Raw genomic sequence first — 25,718 nt, forward strand, 5'->3', positions numbered from 1 at the left:
AAAAAGAAAATGAAATTTGTTTACTTTTAGATTCTTACCTTTATATACCTTATAGATTAGTAAGGCCAGAATGTTTACTAAAACTCTTACATTACGTTTTGGGAACAATCTCAGTATTTTCTGGATATAAATAAGTAACAATTTCTACTACGATATGAAAATAGCTCATCTATAAAAGACAAAGAAATTTCATATCTGGAGAAAACAATCCAATTTTATTTACTAGGAGATAAGTTTCTGATAAGTTTAAATGTTGATTTTATTTTTTCATGATGTATATTTTTTAAATTATCTAAATCAAAGAACTGTCTTTTATACTAATAATTTCTCAAGGTGAAAAATTAGGGAAATAATTTTATTGGTTTCTTCACTGCACTATAATTATGCTTTGTGTCTAAGAATTTTTATTTTATTATGAATTATTAAATCACAAGAGATTACTACACAGAATATAAAAATTAGTAATGAATACATGTGCACCTGAATATACACGTGCAAAAAGAGAGAGACCACGGTACAAAACAAGTGTGCTCCTCTTTTGGTTTCCTCATTATAGTGATACAAGAACTTAGTAGATATTTATAGAATCTTTATTTAAAAATAGTTTTATGAGCAAACAGTTAAGGAAAGCCAAACATTATAACTGCAGAGTTAGTATTTAAATAAAATTTTTTTTATCATGTTCTTACAAAAATGTATTCCTTTTACCAGATTTCTATCATTGTCATCCCAGGCTTGATCCAGCTCATAACATATTTTCTAACTTGTCGATGTGCTTCTGCAGCTTCTCGAAAATCATTCCAAATCTCTTCACTAGCTTGATCTAATGCTTTCTTTTCTTCACTTGTAGTTCTCCAAGCAGCTGTTCGCCTTTAGAATAGGCATAGCATACTATGAGTCATTTAAAAAAACAGCAGAACAAGCATAAAAGCTGAGGGAGATAATAATACAAGATACTTTAGATAAAGGATATTATGCACAATTTCTGTATGTCAACAAACTTTCTGAAATACCAAAATCACATACCTGTAATCAAACCAAATCAAGTTAAACATTTTTTTAAGATTCTTAAGGGGAAAAAACACCTCAAGTGATTTCATTCATAGTCAGACTAATATACTGGCAATATAAAATAAAAAAAGGAGAAAACCAGAAAAGACATAAGAGTCCTAGAAACCAAGCAGGTAGGAGAGAAAAGGTCATACTTCCACTTGAGGCGATATATACTTACAGATTTCAAAAGAGTACAACAAAAATTAGCCAAGAGAGAAGTAAAATTGTCCTGCATATCTGGGGAACTGGTTCCAGAACAAATCCAATGCCCTGGGGATACCAAGATCCATGAATGCTCAAACTCCTTATATAAAATGATGTAGTGTAGTATATACATACAACCAATGGGCATTCTCCTGTATACTTTAAGTGATCTTTAGATTATTTAAAATTCCTAATAAAATGTAAATGCTATGTAAGTGTTATACTATGTCATTTAGGGAACAATAATAAAAGTCTGTACATTGTACGTGTTCACCATATTTTTTTTTCCTTTCTTTTTGCAGTGCTAGGGATCAAACCCAGGGCCTCTTACATGGTAAGCAAGTGCTCTACTACTAGGTTGCATCTCTAACCCCAGATATATATTTTTTTTTAATATTTTTGATTGGTAGTTGGATGAATCCACAGGCACAGAAAGAACCCAATGATAGCAAGAGCTAACTATTAATCCAAAGACCTGAACTGGAAATGTGTTTATACTATCCTCAAAACACATTATACTATGTGCTTGTATAGGATTTTTCTGATTGTATAAGATACCGGAGGTAATGTTTCTCTTTAAGAAATGACTCACACATTTTTAAACTGCCAGGGTTAACAAATTTTTATATTTAATATCTAGGAATGAAAGCCATTGACTCCCTCTAAGCAGAACATTTTTAAAAAATAGTTACTGTTTTAGAATGAAAAATCTTTTAGAACATCCTCATAATTTGGGAGTGGGTGGGTAGGGTCTGTGCTGGGATCAAATCTTGGGGCACTCTACCACTGAGCCACATTCCCAGCCCTTTTTAATTTTTTTTTTTTTTTTTAAATTTTGAGACAGGGTCTTGCTAAATTGCCCAGGCTGGCCTTGAACTTGCAAACCTCCCATCCTAGCCTCCTGAGTTGCTGGGATTACAGGCATTCACCACTGCACCTGTCTAAGCTCCACACATTCTTCAGTAATATTGTGTATATAGCTCACAACTCATTGATTACTAGAGTACAAAGGAGGCTACTTCAAGGAATTACCCTTATTTGCCTCTTAAGCCAGTGGCTCAGCCAACTTCGGCTCTCAGTTAAATCCAACCTGGTATCTGTTTTGTACATAAAATTTCATTCCTGTACCTATTCATTTATGTACTGTGGACAGGTTCTTCCATGCTACAACAGAGATGAGTAACACTCAAGACCTAATATTTAGTACACGTTCCTTTATAGAAAAAAATATACCCAAGTCTAAGTTAACAGGCCTCTAAGTTAATGCTCTAAAATACTTCCTGACCTCTTCTGTGTGTTACTATCAAGTTTACCACGTTCATTTCCTACTGTTTTTGCTACTTGTGTGCCAATATCTAGCACCTCTAATTTGCAAAGGCCCAAAGGAGATGTCCTATTTGGCAGAGCACCACACAGACTTCTTTGGTTTGTTTTCAGTTTGGAAATGTATTTGAGATCTGTTTACTGATGTTATCAGATAATCAAAATAGTATGGTACCATCAATATAAAGTCAGTTTTAACCCCATAAGTATTTAAATGTATATAAATTACTTTTACAGAAACAGTGAAAATTTAAGCAATTTTTATTCAAAATATACAATGGACCATCCTATCTATATATGGTAAAAGCATCAGACTAGAAAGTAATAGGATAAGATCCTTCCTTTAAAAAGAATACTCTCAAGAAGTGGCTCAATATGCTACAATACAGTAGTTGCTTACTCCAAGCTGGAACAGAACTAAGAACCTGGATATTCTAAGAACAAATCATTTTCAGGCAGGCATGAAGGTCATAGTTAATCAATTTTTAAAAAAGACACAGCATAATTCTTCATCTCTTACATCGCCATAATTCTAGCACATATACCACAGCAGTAGCTGGTAGTCAAGTTTAAGCACCACTTGCCTCAAAAAGTAAAAAACATCAATGAAAAGCACGTCCATAGGAAGCTAATGGAAATCATGAATCTAGGTTGTGAAAATGAATTAGTTATTATTAATTCAAACTCTTGCCCCCCCATCCAACACTTAGTTCTTAAAGGCTAAAGCGTGAGTATAATTAAATTTCAAATGCACTATTCTAAATTTTAGAATCAGAATATGCTGTAATAAAGACCCCCAATACTAAACTCAGGAAATCTCATGAGTATCCTACACTCTTAGAAGGAGTGGATTCTTCAAGATTATGGAATGTCTTGGAGATGAAGCTTTTGATTTGATCCCTAGCACTAAAACAAACACCACAAAGGTTATAGAATGATCTCCATCAGTGGCAAAGAACTACCAATCAGAAACTGGATTAAAGAAACTCTTGTTTGAAGTCTTTAGTTTAAATTAAAAATCAGCAATCATAGAGAAATCAACTATAAGGGCCTCTTGTTATAATTTAAGGCCCAAATGAAGGACAAAAATATTATGGAGTCACTCTTTCCTACATTGAATCTACAAAGAACCTAATTTATTTGCAAACGGTTAAAAACTACTTCTATGATAAAAGAAAAGAGCAAACAGCCATACAAATAACCATTTGTATTTCTACAGGACAATACACAACATTGCAATATTTAGGAAAACTGTTACCTTGAAAAGTATTTCAATATATAATTAACAGCTTCCTCCATTAAACCAGAATTCTTTCTACCTATATTTAATTTGCAATAGAAGCTAACAGCAAGGAAAGGTAGTTTTATTTAAAAAGGTAGTTTTTTAAAAAATCTCAAACCAGGTACCACAGTGCGTGCCTGTAATCCCAGAGGTTTGGGAGGCTGAGGCACGAGGATTGCGAGTTCAAAGCCAGCCTCAGCAAAAGGGAAGTGCTAAGCAACTCAGTGAGACCGTGTCTCTAAATAAAATACAAAACAGGGCTGGGGATGTGGCTCAGTGGTTGAATGCCCCTGAGTTCAATTCCCACTACAAAAAAAAAAAAAAAAAAAGACTCAGTATTTTTCTCAAGTTACTTCAAGTATTCCACAAGACTCACATTAAATTATTAACACTATGTTAACAAACATAGGAAACCAATGACTTTCCTCTCCTAACAATAAGCAGATAGAAATGGAATAAAAACATTTCATTGGGGGCTGTGGTTCAGTGGTAGAACACTTTAATCCCTAGGACTACATAAAAATAAACAAATAAAATGAAGCTAGTGTGTCCATCTACAAATAAAAAAAATACTTTAAAAAAACACATAAAAAATTCATTCATATCAGCAAAAACATAAAACATTTAAGAACAAATTTAACAAGAAACAGATAAAACCAATCTGAAAAAAAAAAAACTGAATAAATGAAAAACAGCATACCAGGACAATGGATAAAACAGCAATAAAACTGCCAAATTTCAGAAACTACTAACAATGTGATTCTAATCAGAATTCTCACAATGACATTTCAGTATGTATGTGTGTGACTGGGGAGAATAATTTGTCTTATCAACTTATTATATTACAAAGTTTATGATCTATTTTAAAGTTTCAATATCATAAGAATAGACAAATAGATCAGTGAAGCAGAACAAACAATTCAGAAATTGATTCCATTATATATAAGAATATATAATATGACAAAGATGGTCATTTAATTCGGTAGCATGAATTATTTACCAATAAACCAGCTATCCATTTGAAAGAAAATGAGTACACAAAAAATGTAATAAAACAACAAATAATCCGACTCTGAAAATTATTTTTACTTAATACACATATACCTACCTAGACAGAATTAACTGCTGAATGATTTATAGTGGCAAAATATATTAGAGACAAAGAGAATGCCCATCAATTACAGATTGGTGGAATAAAATAATAATAGAGGGGCTGGGGATGTGGCTCAAGCGGTAGCGCGCTCGCCTGTGAACCCGGCCGGGGTTCGATCCTCAGCACCACATACAAACAAAGATGTTATGTCCGCCAAAAACTAAAAAATAAATATCAAAAAAATTCTCTCATTCTCTCTTAAAAAAAAAAAATAATAATAATAATAGAGGTATTCTAATTACTTGGAGAGACTTTCAAGAGGTAGCACTGAATAAGAAAAGCAAAGGAAGTGTGCCTATGATTCCATTTTTATAAAACAGTGACAAAATTTTCTCCCTTATATAAAAAAGACACAGATGTACACATATGTGAGCAAAGAAAAATATGAAAAGCTACCTGCTAGGTGGTTAACATGAGTCTAGAAGGAAGGGAAAGAAGAGGGAATAAGCAAAATAAATAAATAATAAATAAATTTAAAGATGTATGTGACCACATATGTACTATGAGAATTTATGTGATTCACATATAATTGCATGTATCTATGACATTTAAAAAGTATTTTTGAGCTGGGGTTGTGGCTCAGTAGTACGGCACTTGCCTGACATGTGTGAGGCACTGGGTTCAATTCTTAGCACCACATATAAATAAATGAATAAAATAAAGGTCTATCAACAACTAAAACAATATTTTTTTTAAAGTACATCTTTTAAGACAGGGATAGCAAATGGTGAATTCACATTCAAAGAAAAGATGCCTGTGCTATAAAATCCTCAATTTTACAGATTTAATGCCTAATAATATTCACATTTGGGAATAAAGGAAGTGAAATTAACATCATATTTTATGTTTAAAGGAAAATAGGATGTCTTTATATACAAAAAAGAAAAAAGAAAAAGAAAACTACAGTAGAAGCTTTCTTAACCAACTATTGCAACCACTGAATCACTCAATGCTTTTTTTTAATACCAGGGACTGAATCCAGGGGCACTTAACTACTGAGCCACATCCCCAGCCCATTCTAAATATATTTATAGATACACACACACATATACTGTTTAAAGACATATATATTGTTTAGAAACAGGGTTTCACTAAATTACTTAGGGCCTGGCTAAGTTGCTGAGACTGGCTTTGAACTCACGATCTCCTGCCTCAGCCTCCCGATCCACTGGGATTATAGGCATAAGCCACCATGCCCGGCTTACACAATGCTCTTGATTCCCTCTGTAAAACAGATTGAAATGACCATGGTATTCTGAATATTTGTGGCTGACAGGTTACTATGCTGGAAGTAATAATAGCAGCTAATTTACTTAATGCTCACAATGCATCTGTTACTTGTTTAAGTGCATTACATATGTTATCGTTCCTCACAGCAATCTTCAAAGTGTGCATTATATAGAAGAGGAAATGAAAGCAGACACAATAAATTACTTGCCCCAGTCACAAATCTGGATGTTAGGACTAGGATTTAAATACAGGTAGTTTGGTTCCAATTTCCATGCTGTCTACATAATACCACTATGAGCATCTGCTGACCAGATGAAACTATCCCCACAAAACAATTTTCTAAGAATTGGGAGAGTTTGTTCCCAAACCTGTGTAAGTCATCTGTACTTGATACTGTAATTATATAATTCAATAACACACTACATAAAAATAACTGTTTCTATGAAAACTAAAATGACTACTCTGAAAGTCTCTTATAAAGATAAACCATCAAAAAATACTTCTGTCAAACGGGGCACAGTGGCTCAGACTTATAATCTCAGTGAATTGTGAAGCTGAGATAGGAGGATCACAAGTTTGAGGCCAGCCTCAGCAATAAAACAAGGCCCTAAGCAATTTAGCAAGACCTTATCTCAAAATGAAAACTAAAAAGGACTAGAGACATAGCTTAGTGGTAATGTGCTCCTGGGTTCAATTTCAGGAAGGGGAAAAAAAAAATCTAAATAAAATATATATGGTTTGGGGTGTGGCTCAATGGTAGAGGCCCCCAGGTTCAATCCCCAGCACCAAAACCAAACAAAATAAAAACACTTTTGTCAAATTAACTCTAGATAAGATTAAATTTAAATGTTTTTGGGGAAAAATGTAAAGATACGACACCCATCCTCAGCTCACTTGGTTCTTTCTTACTCCTCTCCAGAGAAATCCAACATAGACATCATAGGTAATGCATTATGAATAGTTTATGAAGGGAAAAAAATGAAATCCAAAGGAAGTCCATGCCAAAATACTGAAAAGTGAAAAACAAATTTAAATTATCCTTTATCTAAAAAGATTTATTTGGGGGGAGAGTCCCACTTTTTTTTGATTAATCAACCTGCAAGAGGTCCCAATCATTTTGGATAAGAGGGCTTCTAATGTATACAAATTCATAAGCTTTTAATAATAAAGTAGTAGTTCAAAGTTTAGATAAAAATCAAACCTGCTTGATTGCTAAACTAAAATTGCCAAAAGTCAAACTAGAAGTTGTTTTATGATCCTTACCCATCTTGAGTGGGTGGGTATTCACACTCTTGTCCTTTGGGAAATACACCATTAGGATACAGGTCACATATCGGTACTGAGGGAGGGTCTGTCTGAACTCTTGCTGTGAAACACAAATAAAGTGTTAACTTCTATAATTAAATACAAAAGTAAGCAGTTATTATAGCTTTCTCTGTCCTAATGATTGTTATATGTCCTCATTTTAATTTCCCCGATGTCATATTACAGTTAAAAACAGAAGACACTTCAACGTGCAGGCCATTTCCTGACTTATTGCTACATGGTAGAATGATCTTAATACCATAGGAACATGTGTGACTCTACATCTACATAGTGTACAACTAAAAGAAAAGTTGTGCTGCAATTGTATACATTGAATCAATGCACTCTGTTGTCATATTTACCTAATTAGAATCAATGAAAAAATTAAATTAAAAAGACATCTTTAACTCCTCAAGATTCCATTATGTATTTAAAACATAAAAACATCATATGCTTTGGTAGAAAAAGCACACTTCCAATGTTTTCATCCCCACTTACTGTACCAGAGATGTTAAGAGCACAGAAGTTGGCTTTCACAGATAAAAAACAAAAAAGTGCCAGGCATGGTGGCACATGCCCGTAATCCCAACGGCTCAGGAGGCTGAGACAGGAGGATAATGAGTTCAAAGCCAGCCATAGCAAAAATGAGGCACTAAGTAACTGAGTGAGACCCTGTCTCTAAATAAAATACAAAATAGGGCTGGGGATGTAGCTCAGGGGCTGAGTACTTCTTAGTTCAATCCCCAGTAAACCCCCCCCACACACACACAAAGAAAAGTAACAAGAAAATAAGAAGTCCTATTACATATTAATAAGTGAAAAACTATTATTCCCAGGGAATAATTAGTAAAAGTTAAGAGCATAAACTATCAATGCTGAAAATCTTGAGTTAGCCATATGCAAAATTTCCAGGTACATGAAAAAAGTTATAGCACTTGGCAAACATCTTAGACATTATTTCCCAAATTCTAGAAAGTTTAAGTATCCCTAATCCAAAAATCCAAAACACCCCAAATCTGAAACTTTCTAAGCACTGACATACTGCCATAAGTGGAAAATTCCACACCTTATTTCATGTGGCAGGGTTCAGTCAAAACACAAGCACGCTAAAATTACCTTTAGGAAATGTGTATATGAAACATAAAAAATTCAAAAATTCCAAAACACTGCTGATCCCAAGCATTTTGGATAAGGGATACTCAACCTGTAAAGTTGCCAAAATGCTTTAAGAAAATATAAATTTTTCTCTTGAAACTTTTAAAAATACATAAGAACTAACCATGTAGTTCTTACTATATGAAGACCTGCCTTTTAGTAATGAATGCTATATCCAAGGGAATACCAAGAAGTTGCATGAGAGCTAATTTATGCAGCAATATATGACTTTCAGCAACTGAAGCATTTACCAACTACTGAGTAAGTGGTTCATGTTATGAAATTTTTCTTAAATTTTACACATATTTTCCTTTTTTTGTTCTGTAAAGGGGAAAAAAAGGCACATAAACATGACCATTTAATGAGGCAAATTATTATCTAAGGAACCATTTTTTGGCTCACTCCTTCAATCCAAAAGTAGTATCTCATGAGTGCCAGCTGGTTCTTTCTCTTTACATGATTACATTTAAAACTGTTATATGGGCAAGGAAAACTGGGAAACACTTTCTCCTCATGTTCCTAAGAGGAAACAGAATTATAAAATGAAAAAAAAATTAGAGATTACCTAATTGAGCTTCACATTCAATCTAGGAATCCTCTAACACTCCTTACAGATGAAGCTGAAATCCTGACGGTGGAGATAGTCACTATCTCTCAAGCTAATATCTATTCATTTTGGGAACACTGTAACTGTCTGAAAACTCGTCCCATATTCATCTCTCTCTCTCTCTCTGTGTGTCATGTTCTTCTATTAGTCCAGCTTTATTCTTTGAAGTTTAAAAAAAAAAAATTGACTATCCACTGCTACTCATTCCTCCCTACAACGAGGAACCACTTTAAGGGATATAACCATCTCATCACTTTTATCCAAATTTGCCAGCCTTGAAATTGTTAATGTTTATTTTAAATGGAGCCAAAACTGACTTATATTAATGTGTCAAGTTAGGTACAATTAGTGTAAGACTATACCTTGGATTTTATACACTCAAACTCCTAAGGATCCCAATCACCCTATATTAATTTTATATCTGTATCTGTAAAATTTCCGCTTATTAACAGGTTATATAACCTTATTAACAGGTTATTATCACAGTTATCCTAGGTTCAAAAAAATCTTGATTTTTGTTTAAATATTATCACCAATTAAAGACTAGTTATTCTGGTCTTATTATTTTTTTTGTTGGTCAAAGTTTTATTACAAATAAATATACCTTCTATATTGCCTACGAATTAAAAAATGTTAAAGATCTCAAAAAGAGCCAGAAAAAATAAAATATAGCTAGGTGAGGAGGTGCACATCTGTAACCCCAGCTACTCAGGAGGCTTAGGCAATATGATTGCAAATTCTAGGTCCGCCTTAGCAACTTCGTGAGACTTCCCTGTTTCCATATAAAAAAATAAACTGGGGAAGTGCCTAAGTGGTAATGCACCCCTGGTTTCAATCCCCAGTACGAAGAAAGAAAGGAAGAAGGAAGGAAGGAAAGAAGGGAGGGAGAGAATTTGTAATCAGAATATCAGAGCAGAGTTAAAGTCTATCATTTACCAATTACTAGCTATGACTAGGACAACACAACTAAAAGCCTCAGTTACTCATTTACAAAAAGAAGTCACATGAAATCCTGATAAACATTTGGTATCATAATGTACTGTATTTGAGGATGTGTGCGTGTGCACGAGCGTGCGCGAGCGAGGGGAGGGGGGGTTCAAATCCAGGGCCTCATACATGCCAGATAAGCACTCTATCACTGAGCTATGACCCCCAAATTATATAAAACTATAAATAAGCTATAATAATATGTATTGCAGTTACATGCTATTACTTATAATTCTCCCACTTTATAGATGTGGAAAATGAGGGAAGTAAACTAATCCTGGTAGCATTATTTTTATTATAACATTATGTCTTATTTCAGAAATGTTTGGGGCTGGGGATGTGGCTCAAGCGGTAGCGCGCTCGCCTGGCATGCGTGCGGCCCGGGTTCGATCCTCAGCACCACATACAAACAAAGATGTTGTGTCCGCAGAGAACTAAAGAATAAATATTAAAAATAAAAAATTTAAAAAAAAAGAAATGTTTTATCAAAAATACACAAATAAGAGACATTCAAAGTAAATAAGAAAGCAAAAATCAAAACAAGGAAAAGAATATGAAATAGAACCTGAAATAAGGCCAATAAAAAAAAAAAAAAATCACAAATTTGGCTCTAGGCCCACAAGTAGCCAACCTTAAATAAATAAAAAGCCAGACTATTTTCATAGTTCATGGTATTTTTGAGATAAAACCAAACAACTACACAGGAAAAACACAAATATTCTTGATACCAAGACCAGAAAAAAGAGAGTCTCTTAAAAGAGTGCTAATAAAGTCAGGTGAAGTGGGACATGCCTTAATCCCAGCAACTCAGGAAGCTAAAGCAGGACGATCCAAGTTTAAGTCCGGCCTCAGCAACTTAGTGAGACCCTGTCTCAAAAAAGAAAAAGAAGTGGGGATGTAGTTCAACGGCAAAATAAAATGCCCCTGGATTCAACTCCATCTCTCCCCTTACACAAAAAGAGTGCTAATACAGAAATGCAATGAAAGGGCTGGGGACATAGTTCTGAGAATATTTGCCTAGCATATATAAGACCCTGGGTTCGAGCCCCAGTACTGCAAGAAAAAAAGAAATGCACCAAAATCTGGTACAATGGCACACATTTATAATCCCAGCATCTTGGGAAGCTGAGGCAGGAGGATCACGAGTCAAGTGAACCTGGGTTCAATCTCCAGTACAAGAGATAAATTCAATAAATTCAATCAACAATATTCTAACAGGAGGCACAACTGCATCATACCAAAACATTTGTCAGTAGAATTTTAAAAGGGACAAGTGTAAAATAGCTCCATAATCATCCTCCTTACCTATCTACTTTCATTAGGGAGCAATTTTAGAGTATTTGGAGAAATAGGTATCTGCAATTCATTCTCAGAGAATACCATTTTACACAGTCACTTTTTATTTAAGTGGTACCAGGGATAGAACCCAAGGCTGTGCAAGTGCTCTACCAGAGAGCACTAACCCTTCACAGGCACACTATTAATGATTTTGAATGGAAAGAATAGGGAATAGGACATTAGAATATGTAGAAGATTCCTGGAATGTAAAATTAACTTGTGCTCACTAAATACAGACTTATATGTCCTCACAAGTTAGAGGCAGAAATGACATCCTTATACACGAGTTAGAAAAGAAAGGTTATCCCACCTCAACCTGGTTACACACACTAGGGGAATGGCTGACAGAGGCAAGAGCTTCTCTAAACAACAGATAAAAATGGAAGTCAAGTCCCCTAAATTCTAATTCTTAAAATTTTAACCTGAAATATCTTAAAGGACGGTATAACCAGACATTTAATGATCCCCAATAGCCCAAAGAGCATCCAAGATTATTAGAACTTACATGTTCTAATTCTCAAACCAATCTTTATTCCTCAATACTATACAGTCTTTCCCATAGTCTCCCTAATATGTTTTTAGGCTTTGGAAGATATATGGTTGTCATTTTTAGAAATACAATCTAAGTAGGGTCATATTTTATACATATTTAAAATAGTATTATAACAAATTTATTTATAAAATCTCACCATATGCACGTAGTTTAAAATAATGGAATTCCTCATTAAATGTTCATTAAGAATCTCATAACTTCAAAGCTGGCAGATAAACCACAAACCATGTTCACCTATTACAACATAGGGCCACAACTTACCTATCCCTGACAAAATTATTCTTTGTATTATGCAAGTTTTAATTTATAAAATTTTTAGGAACTCACCCCTACCTTGTGATTAAATGCAACCAATTTACATAAACACTATAGAAAACATCAAAAAGTTTGTTAAACTAAAACATTTGCTATATAATAATTAGTTTCACTAAATTTTACCTCTATTAACCTAAATTTATTTCTCTGACGTGTATTAGGACCTTAAACTTCTAACCTACTCTTCAAACCTGTTGGTTAAAAATTACTATTACCAAGTAAGATTAACTTAAGATACTAACGTCCTCTCTTCTTCTTCTTCTTTTTCTTCTTCTTTCCAGTTGCTCCATCACCATCTCCATCTCCATCTAAGAAAAAACAATTCCAAATACACATTCATTTAAACCTCATAAGGACAGGGGTAAAGAAAACAGAAGGAGACAGGTGTGTATGAATGTGTACATACACACAATGCGTTTTAAATAGCATTTGATAAGGTATACTGCTAGCTTTTAGTACATTCATTTATGTAATCAAAAAACACTAGCAGATTTTACTTTGAATTACTTGAACACACATTGTTGAATAAAGTATCTTTAAGAATAAAAACTGCATTGACTTTCTTTTTTAAAAGCTAGGAAAAATAACTGTAAAAAAAATTACATCAATAATAATGACCCTGTGACTTCATCTAAAATAACACTAATAACAATTCACATGTGCTCTGCAGTTAAACACAGTTAAACACATCATTATTACCTCATACAATGCTCAAAGCAACCCTGTGAGGTAACAAGGAATGTCTAAGGTACTTGCACATAATAACCCTACTGGTAAATTGCATAACTAGACCAATAATTATGTCAATTGATTCCTAATCTAGTAGGGTTATGTGGGGTATCATTATTTTTAACGCCTTTTCCAATACAGTTAGCAGAAAAAGAATTCTGCAGTTAGGCCAAACTTTATGCAAAACTCAGTGGGCATGGGCGGGGTTGTAACTCAGTGGTAGAGAACTTGCCTCACACATGTGAGGCCCTGGGTTCGATCCACAGCACCACATAAAAATAAAGATATTGTATCCATCAACAACAACAACAACAAAAACATTTTTAAAAAAATCAGCGGGCATATATATACTCTTCCTGAATTCTGGGTCTCTACAGCGCCTGATGCCCAAAAATTGGTGGAAAATAGTTGTCAAAGAAACACCCAAAACAGCCATGAATCTGTTTGAGTCTTTATAATAACCATCTATGATGGAAACTTTGAGAAAAGTTAAGGATACAATTAAAGACAAGATGAAATAGTGACTCCGAACATTTTAAATAAATGTATAGACCTAAGAGTCTGAACTTCTAAAAATGCTGTTCAATAAATTCCAGCAATTACATTTGAAGTTTCCAAATCTACCCAGAAAAATCACACTGCTCTGAAACTGCAATGAACATGACGCTGTCTCAGATAAGTATTAGTTGACAGTCTAATAGTATGCTCATCATCATTTAAGTGTTCTTTTGAAAGTTCCACCTAGTGGCTATAGTAACATCAATAATTTTGGATAGTAAAACCCACACCTATAAAACAACATCAAATGTCTCTTAAATTTTTCTTCTTGAAGTGCACCCTTTTACTCCCAGATTAAAGAAGAGCCATGAAAGCAATTCTCTCACTATTTGATATACAATATTATTTTAATTATCATATAAAATTGCAATCATTGGCTTAAACAGATCTCTATTCATCTGTGGGCTCCTTAAGGATTACACATCTTAAAACTAAGGACAGTGACAAGAACATGGTGAATGAATGGCCCTTTAATTTATCCTGTTAATATTTATGAAAAATCAATGAAAATGCCAGTATTTGACAATTTTTTACTTACAAAATTGAAATTTCTTATATCCAATCTTTTATTGGGGGTACTGGGGGTTGAAGCCAGGGGTGTTTTACACTGAGCTACACCTCCATCCCCCCCCCCTTTTTTTTTGAGAAAGAGTCTTACCAAGTTGCAAAGGCTAACCTTGAACTTATGATCCTCTTGCCTCAGCCTTCCAAACACAAGGCATGTGCCACCACACCTGGCTGTTACATACAATCTTATAAAATTAACAAGAACCCACTAGGTAGAAGAGTACAATGGAAACACAAATACTGCATATTTACTCATTATTTATTGCTTTTTATGTTCAGAAGCCTAAGAGGAAAAACTTTTGGAAAATACAACTCAATGTCCTTGATGTATCAGATAATCTATTTCATATATTCTGCACGACAACTTCTTTATTCCATTAAATGCTGAGTTTCTAAGTGCCAGGCAACAGGGACAGACAGTAATAAGCAAAATAGTTTTTGTTATGAAAAAATATTCAAGTGTCTAGCATACTGCTACACACACTAGACTCAACCTAAAACAAACATTTTGAGATATGAAGCCACTTTTAAACATGCTAAAAATTTTTCCAGCTGTGTGCCTTTGGTGAATTATTTAGCCTCCCTCTACAATGGTTTCTTCATCTTAAAAATGGGATAAATAAAATATCCTTATTTGATACTTTATCGTCCTTCTGAAACTAACTGCCTTATTCAATGTCCAATGTCTGATTCAATACAGAGTAACAGCCACCACTTATGGAACTCTTTGTGCCAGGATGGCAGCAGAGTCAAGATCTGAATAGTAAGCTATATGTAGTTTTAGTTCCAACCATTATACCATATTGAAATTTATGTTTTTATATGTCTGTCTTTCATAGCATCCCAAAATATTTCTATTAGGTAAAGACAGTTCATATTTATTTCTTTATTAAAACCATGCCCAAATCAACTGATACCCGGTGAACTGACAATTAGACATTCACATAGGAAAGGAAAAAACCCTTCTATTTTTACCTTGCTCAATAGAAAAATTCTGAAAGGCCAGATGTGGTGGCACATACCTATAATTCCAGTGATTCAGGAGGCTGAGGCAGGAGAATTGCCATTTCAAAGCCAGCCTCAGAAACTTAGAAAGGTCCTAAGCACTTAGTGAGATCCTGTCTTAAAAATAAAAAATTTAAAGGGATGGGGATGTGACTCAGTGGTAGAACACTTGTGGGGGTTCAATCCCCAGCACACATGCACGTGCACACACATGCATACACATGCATACATACACACACACACACAATCAAAAAGGATAACAGACCTAAATGTAGCAGGTAAAAATATATAACATTCTTGTAAAGAAAATCTTCATGACCATGCATAAATTAAAACAGGATAAACTGGACTTCATCAAAATTAAAATTGTGTTACGAACAATACCATCAATAAAATGAAAAGACATTCCACAGCATGGGAAAAAATATTTGTAAAACATGAATCCGTAACATGCCTCTAGAATACACAAAGAACTATTATTACAACTCAATAAGATGACAAATAACCCAATAAAACATACACAAAAGATCTGAACACTTATAAAAAAGATATATGAAGCCCGGTATAGTGGCACACACCTGTAATCCCAGTGGCACAGGAGGCTGAGAAAGGAGGATCACAAATTCAAAGCCAGCCTCAGCCTCGGTAAGGCACTAAGGAACTCAGTAAGACCCTGTCTCTAAATAAAATACAAAACAGGGCTGGGGATGTGGATCAGTGGTTGAGAGCCCCTAAGTTCAATCCCCAGTAGCCCTCCACACCAAAAAAAAGAAAAAGATATATGAAGCCTGGATTACAGACTAGTTGACACCTGTACTCCAGTGACTAGGGAGTCTGATTGAGACAGGAGGATCACCAAGTTCAAGGCCAGACTCAGCAATTTAGTGTGGCCTTAAGCAACTTAGACCCCATCTCAAAACAAACAATTAAAAGGGCTGAGGATGTAGCTTTGTGGTAAAGTGTCCCTGGGTTCAACTCCCAGTATCACAAAATAAAATAAATAAATAAATAAAAAGATATTAATATGAAAAACAAATAAAAACATGAAACCATAATGATGTACCACCAATCACACCTATCAGAAAGGCTGTAATTTAAAAACTGACAATAGTTAAATGCTTATGAGAATACGAACCTGGAACTCTCAATCATTGCTGAGAGGAATGCAAAATGGTACAGCCACTTTGGTAAAGTTTGACAGTTTCAGAAACCTCATTTGTAGGTATTTACCCAGGAGAAATGAAAACATATGTTTACACAAGGGCCTTTTTGCAACTGTTCATAACCTTATTCATAACAGATAAAAGCTGGAAACCCAAATATCCTATAAATGGTAAATGGATAAATGAATATGGAATATTATTCAGCAATAAAAAACAATGTACTAATTCCTAAAAATGAATGCAACATCTAAATAACTGTCAAAACTATTATTAAGTGAAATAATCCAACAAACAAGCTGCATACTGAATAATTATATTTATATGATAATTTAGGAAAGGCAAAAACTACAAGGACAGAAAAACATTAGAGGTGGCCAAGGATAAGAGCATGGAGCAACAGAACTTGATACAAAGGGACAAAGGAAATTTTTTGGTGGAGATATTTTTGTGGAAATGGTCTATACCTTTGTTTTTGGCAATGGTACACAATTCAATATCAAAACTCCCCAAAGTGTACACTTACAAGGGGAAAATACTATTTTAGGCAAATTAATAAGCCTGACTTAAATTTACTGAATGATTTACCTCTGGCATGTTGCCAGATGCCTATAGGATCAACTATAACATTGATACCAACAATCTCATGTTCAACATACCTAAAATTAAATTCAATATCTTCTTCTTTGCCTACAAAGTCCCTCCCCTAACTCTAACCAGCTCTCTGCTAACTTCATATTACAGGCAAGAGCATTAATGCTCTGTCACATCAACAGTCTCCATTACTGTTGAGAGCCACAGCCGAAGGGGCCCCAGCAAACTTCCAGCTGCCGGCTGATGATTGGCTCACAGCGGCCCCAGCAACATCTAGCTGATTGGCTCCTCTGCGGTGATGCTCATTGGGCTGTTTCCCTGCCCTTTCAGACCACGGAGCTGCTCATTGGGGGACTTTTTTGGCTCCGCCCACGTGACCCAGCCAATCGGCCTCAGGAGCAGGAGGATTGTGGGAGGTGGAGAGAAGCTTGTGTGGGAGAGAGAGGCTTGTGGAAAGCCGGTGGTGGCAGTTGGGCTCTGAGGGTTTTTCCTGAGAGGCTGTTTTGTTTGGCGTGTGTGGTTCTAAATATAAAGTTAGTTTCTTTTGACAAGTGGCTCCTGATTGTGCCCAGCCAGACTGCGGCACATTACTATTATTGGATACTTCCTCTTCATTTCTATTTGACTATTTGTTTAAATCTTCCCTCACCACATGCCTGGCCTTCTGCTAAGTGGCCTTAAAAATGATCTCCTTGCTTTTAACATATATGTACTCTCCTGTAAATAATCATGCACAAATATAAAGTCTAATTATTTTGTCATAACATGCTTAAAAATGCTCAAAGGCTCCCTCATTGAATCCTCTTTTATAGCCAGTTTGCTCTGTTTATTATACTCTGAAAACTTTCTCAGCATTATCCCTTCTCAAATGGTCTCTTCTACTTGGTTTTAATCAAGTCTTACTCCCTCCAATGAGTATTCTTTTAGCATTCAGCTTACAATTCCATCTCCAAATTTCATTGAATTGTAGTGTATATACCAGAATATCTTTTCACTTTGTATATCTTTTCACTTGATATTTCCAATACACCAACAGTTTTCTTCTAGGAGAAAAATTCTAAAATATAGCTTTCCATCCCTCAAAGAGCACTCGTAACAGATAAGTAGTACTTAATTTATCCTTATTATGAAAACAAATTAGGAAAATAATCAGCTCAAATTGGTGAAAACTGTCAATATTCCTAAAATTGTCTTTAACACACTGAAGGTTTCTAATTTATCACATAAAACATTTACCATGTCAAGAAATTCAGTGAACTTTGTAAAGGTAAAAACGGAACAAAGCAAACATCAAAATTAGCACTATGATATTCTATACATAGTGGATCTATAACAACCTATTATATTACCTTTAATTTACAAACTCCTTTCTTGTTCAAAGTTCAAAATATGTTCATAATCTGAAGCATAAGCCAAAGTAGAATGGAGAAGATGTTTGCTTAAGGAAAAGGAAAAGCTAATGATTTCTTTCAATCTAGGCACCTCTTTTCCACTTATGTTTACTATAGCTTTTTTAAAAAAAATGGCTGCTGTGACTTGAACCCAAGCCCTGGGGCACACTAAACAAGCATTGTACCACAAAGCTACACCCACAGACCTTTCTTAATTTTTCTCTTTTTTTCTTTTAATTTTGAGACAGCATTGCTAAATTGCCTAGGCTGGCCTCAAACTTGCAATTCTCTTGCCTGAGGTTCCTGAGTAACTGGCATTACAGGTGTGCACCACCACACTACACCTGGTGTGACTTAAGCTTCCTGAAGGCAAAGAACACATCTTTCTAAAAAAAAAACTACTCTAGATTACCCAAACAAAATAATTTGGTACAGCCTCCACTGGCTAAAAGGTATTAGCCCCAGGCTGACAGTGCTTGAGGTAGAGCAACTGGTCCTGGTAGTAAATAAATAAAAATTCAAAAAATAGGAAATCCCTATTTTCTCCTGTACCAAAACAGGCTATAGAATTATAATAGACTTCTGACTTAATCTTCTCTCCCTCCTGTCTTACAGTTACATCAAATACTAGAATTCTAGTAGCTGTCTTAAAAGAAATTTTATTTTTTTTAAATATTTATTTTTTAGTTTTAGATGTACACAAAATCTTTATTTTACATTTATGTGGTGCTGAGGATTGAACCCAGCGCCTCATGCATGCTAGGCAAGCGCTCTACCACTGAGCCACAACCCCAGCCCCAAAAGAAATTTTATAACATCCAAATACCCATAAAGAACTAGGATCTGGGAATTCAAAAGAGTTTAGAAGCACTCCAATATACTCCTTTAAGAATGAAGAGAGGCAGCACTGGTATAGAGAATAAAAGGCATGAAAATAAGGTGCTAAGTTTCAAATTCTGGCTCTGTTATATATACTAGCTGTGTCATGAGGCAAATCATATAACTACCACTTCTCTGTAAAATGGTAGCACCTACTTTGCTGGATTTGTGAGGTTAAAGTAAGTGAAAGTATTCCAGCATAATGTCTAGAATACAGTAGTTGTTAAATAAATATCAAATAAACAGCCTCTCAATTTTATTGTATTAATACCCTCTACCTGGCCTTCTGCCAAGTACATTTTTTTAAAAAAGCTTTTTTTATTGTAAATGGACACAATGCCTTTATTTTTTTTTTATTTTTATGTGATGTTGAGAATCGAAACCAGTGACTCACATGTGCAAGGCTAGTGATCCACCACTGAGCTAAAACCCAGCCCCCCAAGTATATTTTTGAAAACTAAGATCTGTGCTACCTGAGCAGCTAGTCAACATACACAACTTTTTAAGGAGTTGCTAATAAATGCCTCTTCCTTTATCTGCAACATTAACTGAAGCTTTGGCAAGTGAAATGTCAGATAACCTCACATTTTCTATCTTATAATCACAAAGATCAAATTAACCATTTACCTTCATCATCATCATCTCTTTCTTTCTCTTCCAATGCTTGTTTTTCCAACTGTCTTGCTACCTCATCCACTGAGGTTCCTGATTCTTTATCAGGTTCCTGTTGCCCTGCTGATCAAATAAAATAGCATGAACCAAATGTAATAAGGATACTTTCCCACTAGAATATGTTCTAGTGATCCTGGACAGCTTGCAAGTGCTTCTTGATAAGTGCTCAGGAAACAAAAAACAGAAACATTATTTTGAATATAATTTGTTAAATGGCAGAAAAAAAAAATCTTCCATACCTAAGTAGTACCATCCATTCATTAATTCATTCAACAAAATATCCACTACACATACTAGCAGTAAAGATAAATAAGAGCTTCAAGGTCCCTATCCTTATTGTACTTTAACTTTTAAAAGTATTCAACACACTCATCAAATTCTTTAATTACTAGCAAGTACCTATCTAGTAATTAAGTATCTAATACAGGCAACAGTGCTGAAGGCCTTAAGAAGGATTCAGACAGAACACCCCTAACTCTGTGAAGAAAGCAGCTGTCATAATGAACTAGGTTTGAAAATCAAACAAAATAAACAAAAAAGGATAGTCCATTGCGAAAATACAAATTTTTGAACATCTAAGCACAAGATGAAGCCCATGCTCTGCAAGTAATTACAATCTAGCTGTATAAGTAATACACTGAGAAAGAGTAAAACCAGGTAGCACTTAATAAAGTGACATTCTGATTACTGAAAAGAATTTATATTAAGAGATACAACTATTAAAAATATATTAGGATTATTCTGCTGAATACCTTCAAGGACAAACTGAGGAGTTTGGATTTCATCTAAAAGCCAAAACAGCCACCAGAGTATGTCCTAGGATTAAATTTTGCTCTGGAAGAGACCCAGCAAATCTACAACTCTCCCTCTTCCCATCTAATCAAAATTTCAGAAAGACATCGATTCATCCTGTGCACCCTTGTTTTCACTATGACCTCTCCGTTTCTGTCTCGTTGTATCTCTGATTTTCATTAAAAACAGCTAAAAACAGTTTTTTTGCTAAAATGAAGTTGGTAAACAAAAACGGTGACTTCTCAAAACACTTGAGTTCTTAGCTAATAAAACGATCCAACTGTGTACTTTCAGTTGTTTTCCTTGCTTCACCAATAGATTTGGAGGTTACTGCTTGAGACGTTCCATTCAGAGCCAAAGAAGATCCCTTCTGCATTTGCCTGAAAGTGGCATCATAATTCGGGCCTAAAGGCCCTAATGCTGGACGATGCTGTGGAATAAGGCAGATGAAAATTCGCACCACCACAACCAGAAATTCTCGCTGACATGAGTGTGTGGGCATACAGACATATATACACACCCCAAACGTGCAACCTGCAACAACAACCCCGATGTAAACCCGGATGGTGGGGGGCCATCGGGTCGGGCTATACTCTTGCCCACCGCCATCCATACGTCTCCGGTAGCTCCAGCAAAGAGGCAGCATGGAGACTTTTGAGGAGGGCCCCAAACCACGCGGAATTTGGTAGAGCCGTGTTGTGTGGCTGGTTTCATGTCCGCGCCATGGTCTGCCTGGGAGCTGAGCCCCGGCAAAAAAAAAAAAAAAAAAAATGGGGGTGGGGGGCCGGCCCCGCGATCCCAGGGCTACCGCATGCGAAGCTGAGGCATTCTTCTACCTCATCTCTGCCCCAAAAAGCGGGAGAAGCCGCTCTCCCCAGCCTAGGAATCTGGAGCCCGGCCTTGCCCCTCTCTCAGGCCTGGGAATCAATCCAGTCTAGGGCTCCGGGTCCCCGGTCCCTGCCACCCCCGCCGAGCCTAAGCCAAGTCGTTCGGCCATTCCTGGCAGAGACTGGGAAAACAAGACTCCCCTTACCTGCGGTAGCCCCTTTACTCTTCTTCTTCTTTCGTCTTTTTTTCTTGGCTGCTTCTTCCGCCGTAGAGGCAGCTCCCTCCTCCCTGTCGTCTGGATCCAAGTCGCCATTCAAGTGGCTCCCGGAGGCCGCTGCCTCCTCCACGCCCGCCATGTTGCTCGAGAGAGCGCTAGGGAGCGAGACAGAGCGGCGAGGGCCCGCTCCTTCTTCACCCACCTACACCAGCGACGCCGGAAGCTGCTCTCGATGGTAGGGCCGCGGGGAATGCTGGGACGGCGGAGGACTGGACTGCGGCGTCGGGCTCCCTGCGGCCCGCGTGCGGGCCTCTGTGCCTATCTGGTGTGGGCTAGGGCTGACTGATACCTGACTCGTCCCAGACCTCGGGCATTCCCGGTACAAATCTGCCCGCGTACCGTCAGCTTGAAGGGGGACCAGAGTGAGCTGGAGAAGCCCGTGCCTGCTGTGTAGAGAGGGCGACCTGCAGGAGGAGGGGCGTGTTGGCTGGAACCGAAAATTTTAATAGTCTTGATTTATAAATCATAAGGGAAGCAGCGAGCATTCCTTAAAAAAAAAAAATGCGTTTGATTGAACACATCCCTTTTTGTGTGTGTGTGACTCAAGGACTGCGTCGTTAGTCACAGCTCTCTAGGCACGTCATGTTGGAATCTGGAATTCCGTGTTTCGTGTACTGTAAACCTTGGATGATTCAAGATGGGAGCCCCTCACGCTTTTCTTATTTTCCAGTCCATGACAAGAATTGCAGGTTCTGACAGACGAGGATACACAGCCCTTCCCGTTGATGCATACACCACTGTCTTTATTTCTAGTCCCCCTTCTTTTTGGTCTTAAGACTATTCGCCAGAATGCAATTGAATTTTGCCTATTCTTTCTCTAATCTTATTATGAGAGCCTTGCAGTTTGAGATTTAGTATGTGGCCTTAGTAGATTGTGATTGGCTGCCTGAGCCAATTCCTCAATTTCTACCAAATATGGGTCTTTGTTCACCAACAGAATTTAGGGGTTTTAATCAGTTTTAACCGATTATGTTTCCATGTTCCATATATAGGACACACATAGAAGTTTACAAAAACTTAAATTGAGCAACAAAGTTAAAGGTATGGGGGATGTGTGTGGATGTGTGTGTATACATATGTGTGCATATGTATACTTATCATATATGGGTGTGTCATGGAAAATGATATATAGGTATATATGTCACATGTGTTTGAGTGTCTCCATATATATAGGACCCAAGAACATATAGGGACCAAGCTTCGTTGGCATCAAAATGTCTGTAAGGGCCTTCTTGCTAGTAGTTTTATATTAAACCTTACACAGGCTCTGATCATAGCCCCTGAAATGCAATATCAGATGGGTGGGGTGTAGCTCAGTGGTAGAGTGCATGCTTAGAATGCTGTAGGCTCTGGGTTCAATCCCCAGCACCAAAAATAAAAAATAAAAATAAAGCATTATCATGTCTTAAAAGTTCAACACCTAGCCAATTCTACTAAAAACTATTATACCTTTACAAATATTTAATTTTTCAACTGAAATATATCCCTACTTACATTTTAAATTCCTTCCTATGGTTGATATATATATATATATGAGACAATAGAAAACTATGAACCAAACACAGTATCAAAAAAGTTGACTTATCAGCCAATTAAGAGGAAACTGGTTTGTAATAATATTGCAAGTAAAACTTCAAGTCCCACAGAACATCTTAGTATTAAAAAAAAAAAATCAACAAAACCTGTAATCCTGGTGTTGGTGTGGAGGATTATCCTGCAGAATGAATCTAATGTGTCAGTATATGATTTCATAGCTTAAATATTTATTTATGCTTTTGAATAGATGAAAATTAGTTTGTAGTGTAACCATAAGAAAATAGACACACAGCATATTGTTCATTGGTACTTTAAGTTACTTGTTTTTCTAATATCACCAATAAAAGGTTTTGGCAATGTCGTTTTTTTTTTTAAAAAAAAAGTAGATGTAACCTCCATTTACCCACAATCCTTTAAAATGCCTAGTATGATCTGGCCCTTACCTATATCTCTAGACTCTCCATTCCCTTTCTTAGCTACAGTTCACAAAGTTCTGTCTGACCTTGGAGCATTTCACACACGCTGTTTCTTCCAGCTGGGCTGTTCTTTGCCTGGCTGATACCTTCACTCTTTCAATCTGGGCATGGTGACACAGGCCCATAATCCCACCAGCTCGAGAGGCTGAGGCAGAAGGATCGCTATTCAAACCAAGCCTCAACAATTTAGCGAGGCCCTAAGCAATTCAGTGAGACCCTGTCTCTAAATAAAATATTTAAAAGGACTGGGAATGTGGCTCAGTGTTAAAGCACCCCTGGGTTCAATCTCTGATACCAATAACAGCAAACTCGTACATGTATGAAAATCAATTTCAGTTCATGATTATCCCGTTTTCCCCTTCCCTTCTCCTTCTGTACTCTACTAGAATTCCTTTCTCTCGTCTATTAATTTGTATTTAATTGATTCTTTATGTAATCTTATCCTTCCCTCCACCTTTTCTCATTGTACTCTAGCTTCTGCATATTGGAAAAAATCTCAAATTCCTAATAAAAGATCACAAAAAGACATCTATAGCATTTCAATATGATGAATACTATATAGCCATTAAAAACCAGTAAAATGAGATGCCTGTAGACTATGTGGGTAAATTAACATATTTACATAATACAATTGTCAAGATGGACAGCAATATAGTCACTTTGCTCTATAAATGATTGCTCTGCTAGCAATCTAGATTCTAGACCTATGGTTCCCATCCTATTGGATCCTGTATTCTATTCTGAGAGTATGGTACTTTCTACCTTTTAAGTAAACAGTCTTTTTACATTATCATTATGAAATGACAATGAGAGTAGATAGCGTCAATTTTTGTGCCCTGGCAAAAAAAAAATTATGTCAATTCTGAAACCATTTTCAAACTTTTCTCAACAGTGACATCCCAAAGACTAATAATGTTCTCTATTCTGAAGAAAGAATTGAAAATGGGAGAGCTTGGTGTGTGGGAAAACTGCCAAGTTATGCTGATAACAATATTGATGAGACTTTCCCAAAAACTGTGATTGGGAGCTTAGAGAGAAGAGTTTGCACGGCAGAAATATTTCTTAAGTAGAATTAAGAGAACTTAATGGTCCACTGAACTTGGAGGGGGAGAGGTTGAAGATGACACCCAGGTTTTTGGCTCTGGTTCCTGGGTGGAGAGTGGTACCACTCCCTGAGATAGAGAATGAAGGAGGAGAAGGACTTTTGGAGGAGGTGGAATGAAAGATAAGTTTTGATCATTCTAGGTTTGAGATGCCTGCAGGGCATCCAGGCAAAGATAGGAGTCGTCAGTTAGAAATATGGATCTAGAGATACAGATGTTGAGGTCACTGGGGCCTAGATGTGGCAGAAGACCATGAAGGAGGTAATTCAGGGAGAAGAGAAAAGGACCAAAAAACAAAACACAACTCAGAAGAGGGTTTGTTTGTGGGGAGGGTGGGAACTTCTGTTAAGAAGACTGCGGAGGAATGAAAAGACAAGAAGAAGAAATGTTTTCATAGTCAGGTGCAGTAGCACATGCTTATAATCCCGGTGACTCAGGAGGCTGAGAGGAGGATCACAAGTTCAAGGCTGGTCTCAGCAACTTAGCAAAGTCCTAAACAACTGGTGTAGACCCTGTCTCAAAACGAAAAAATAAAAAGAGCTGAGAATTTAACTCAGTGGTAGAGTGCCCCTATATCCTGTCCCTAGAACCAAGAGAAAAGGAAGGAAGGGAGGGAGGGAGGGAGGAAGGGAGGGAGGGAGAAAGA

General features: G+C 36.3%; 1 protein-coding gene across 2 annotated transcripts in view; it reads right to left on the reverse strand.

The window, feature by feature from the left end:
- Positions 1–22,137, reverse strand: part of Metap2 (methionyl aminopeptidase 2) — a 38,763-nt gene extending 16,626 nt beyond the window's left edge. Inside the window, exons 1-5 of one of the 2 annotated variants that reach the window (XM_048803709.1) lie at positions 21,886–22,137; positions 20,016–20,120; positions 12,748–12,813; positions 7,509–7,611; positions 709–870 (exon numbers count right to left, since the gene is read on the reverse strand). In XM_048803709.1, the coding sequence (XP_048659666.1) occupies positions 709–870; positions 7,509–7,611; positions 12,748–12,813; positions 20,016–20,120; positions 21,886–22,036 (587 nt within the window). In that variant the 5' untranslated portion in view covers positions 22,037–22,137. Of the gene's footprint in view, positions 1–708; positions 871–7,508; positions 7,612–12,747; positions 12,814–20,015; positions 20,124–21,885 lie in introns of both variants that reach the window. The other variant, XM_015482921.2, reaches the window with a different exon arrangement.
- Positions 22,138–25,718: the final 3,581 nt, after the last annotated feature.

This window comes from Marmota marmota, unplaced genomic scaffold (assembly GCF_001458135.2).
Source record: "Marmota marmota marmota unplaced genomic scaffold, marMar, whole genome shotgun sequence".
NCBI classification, from domain to species: Eukaryota; Metazoa; Chordata; class Mammalia; order Rodentia; family Sciuridae; genus Marmota; species Marmota marmota.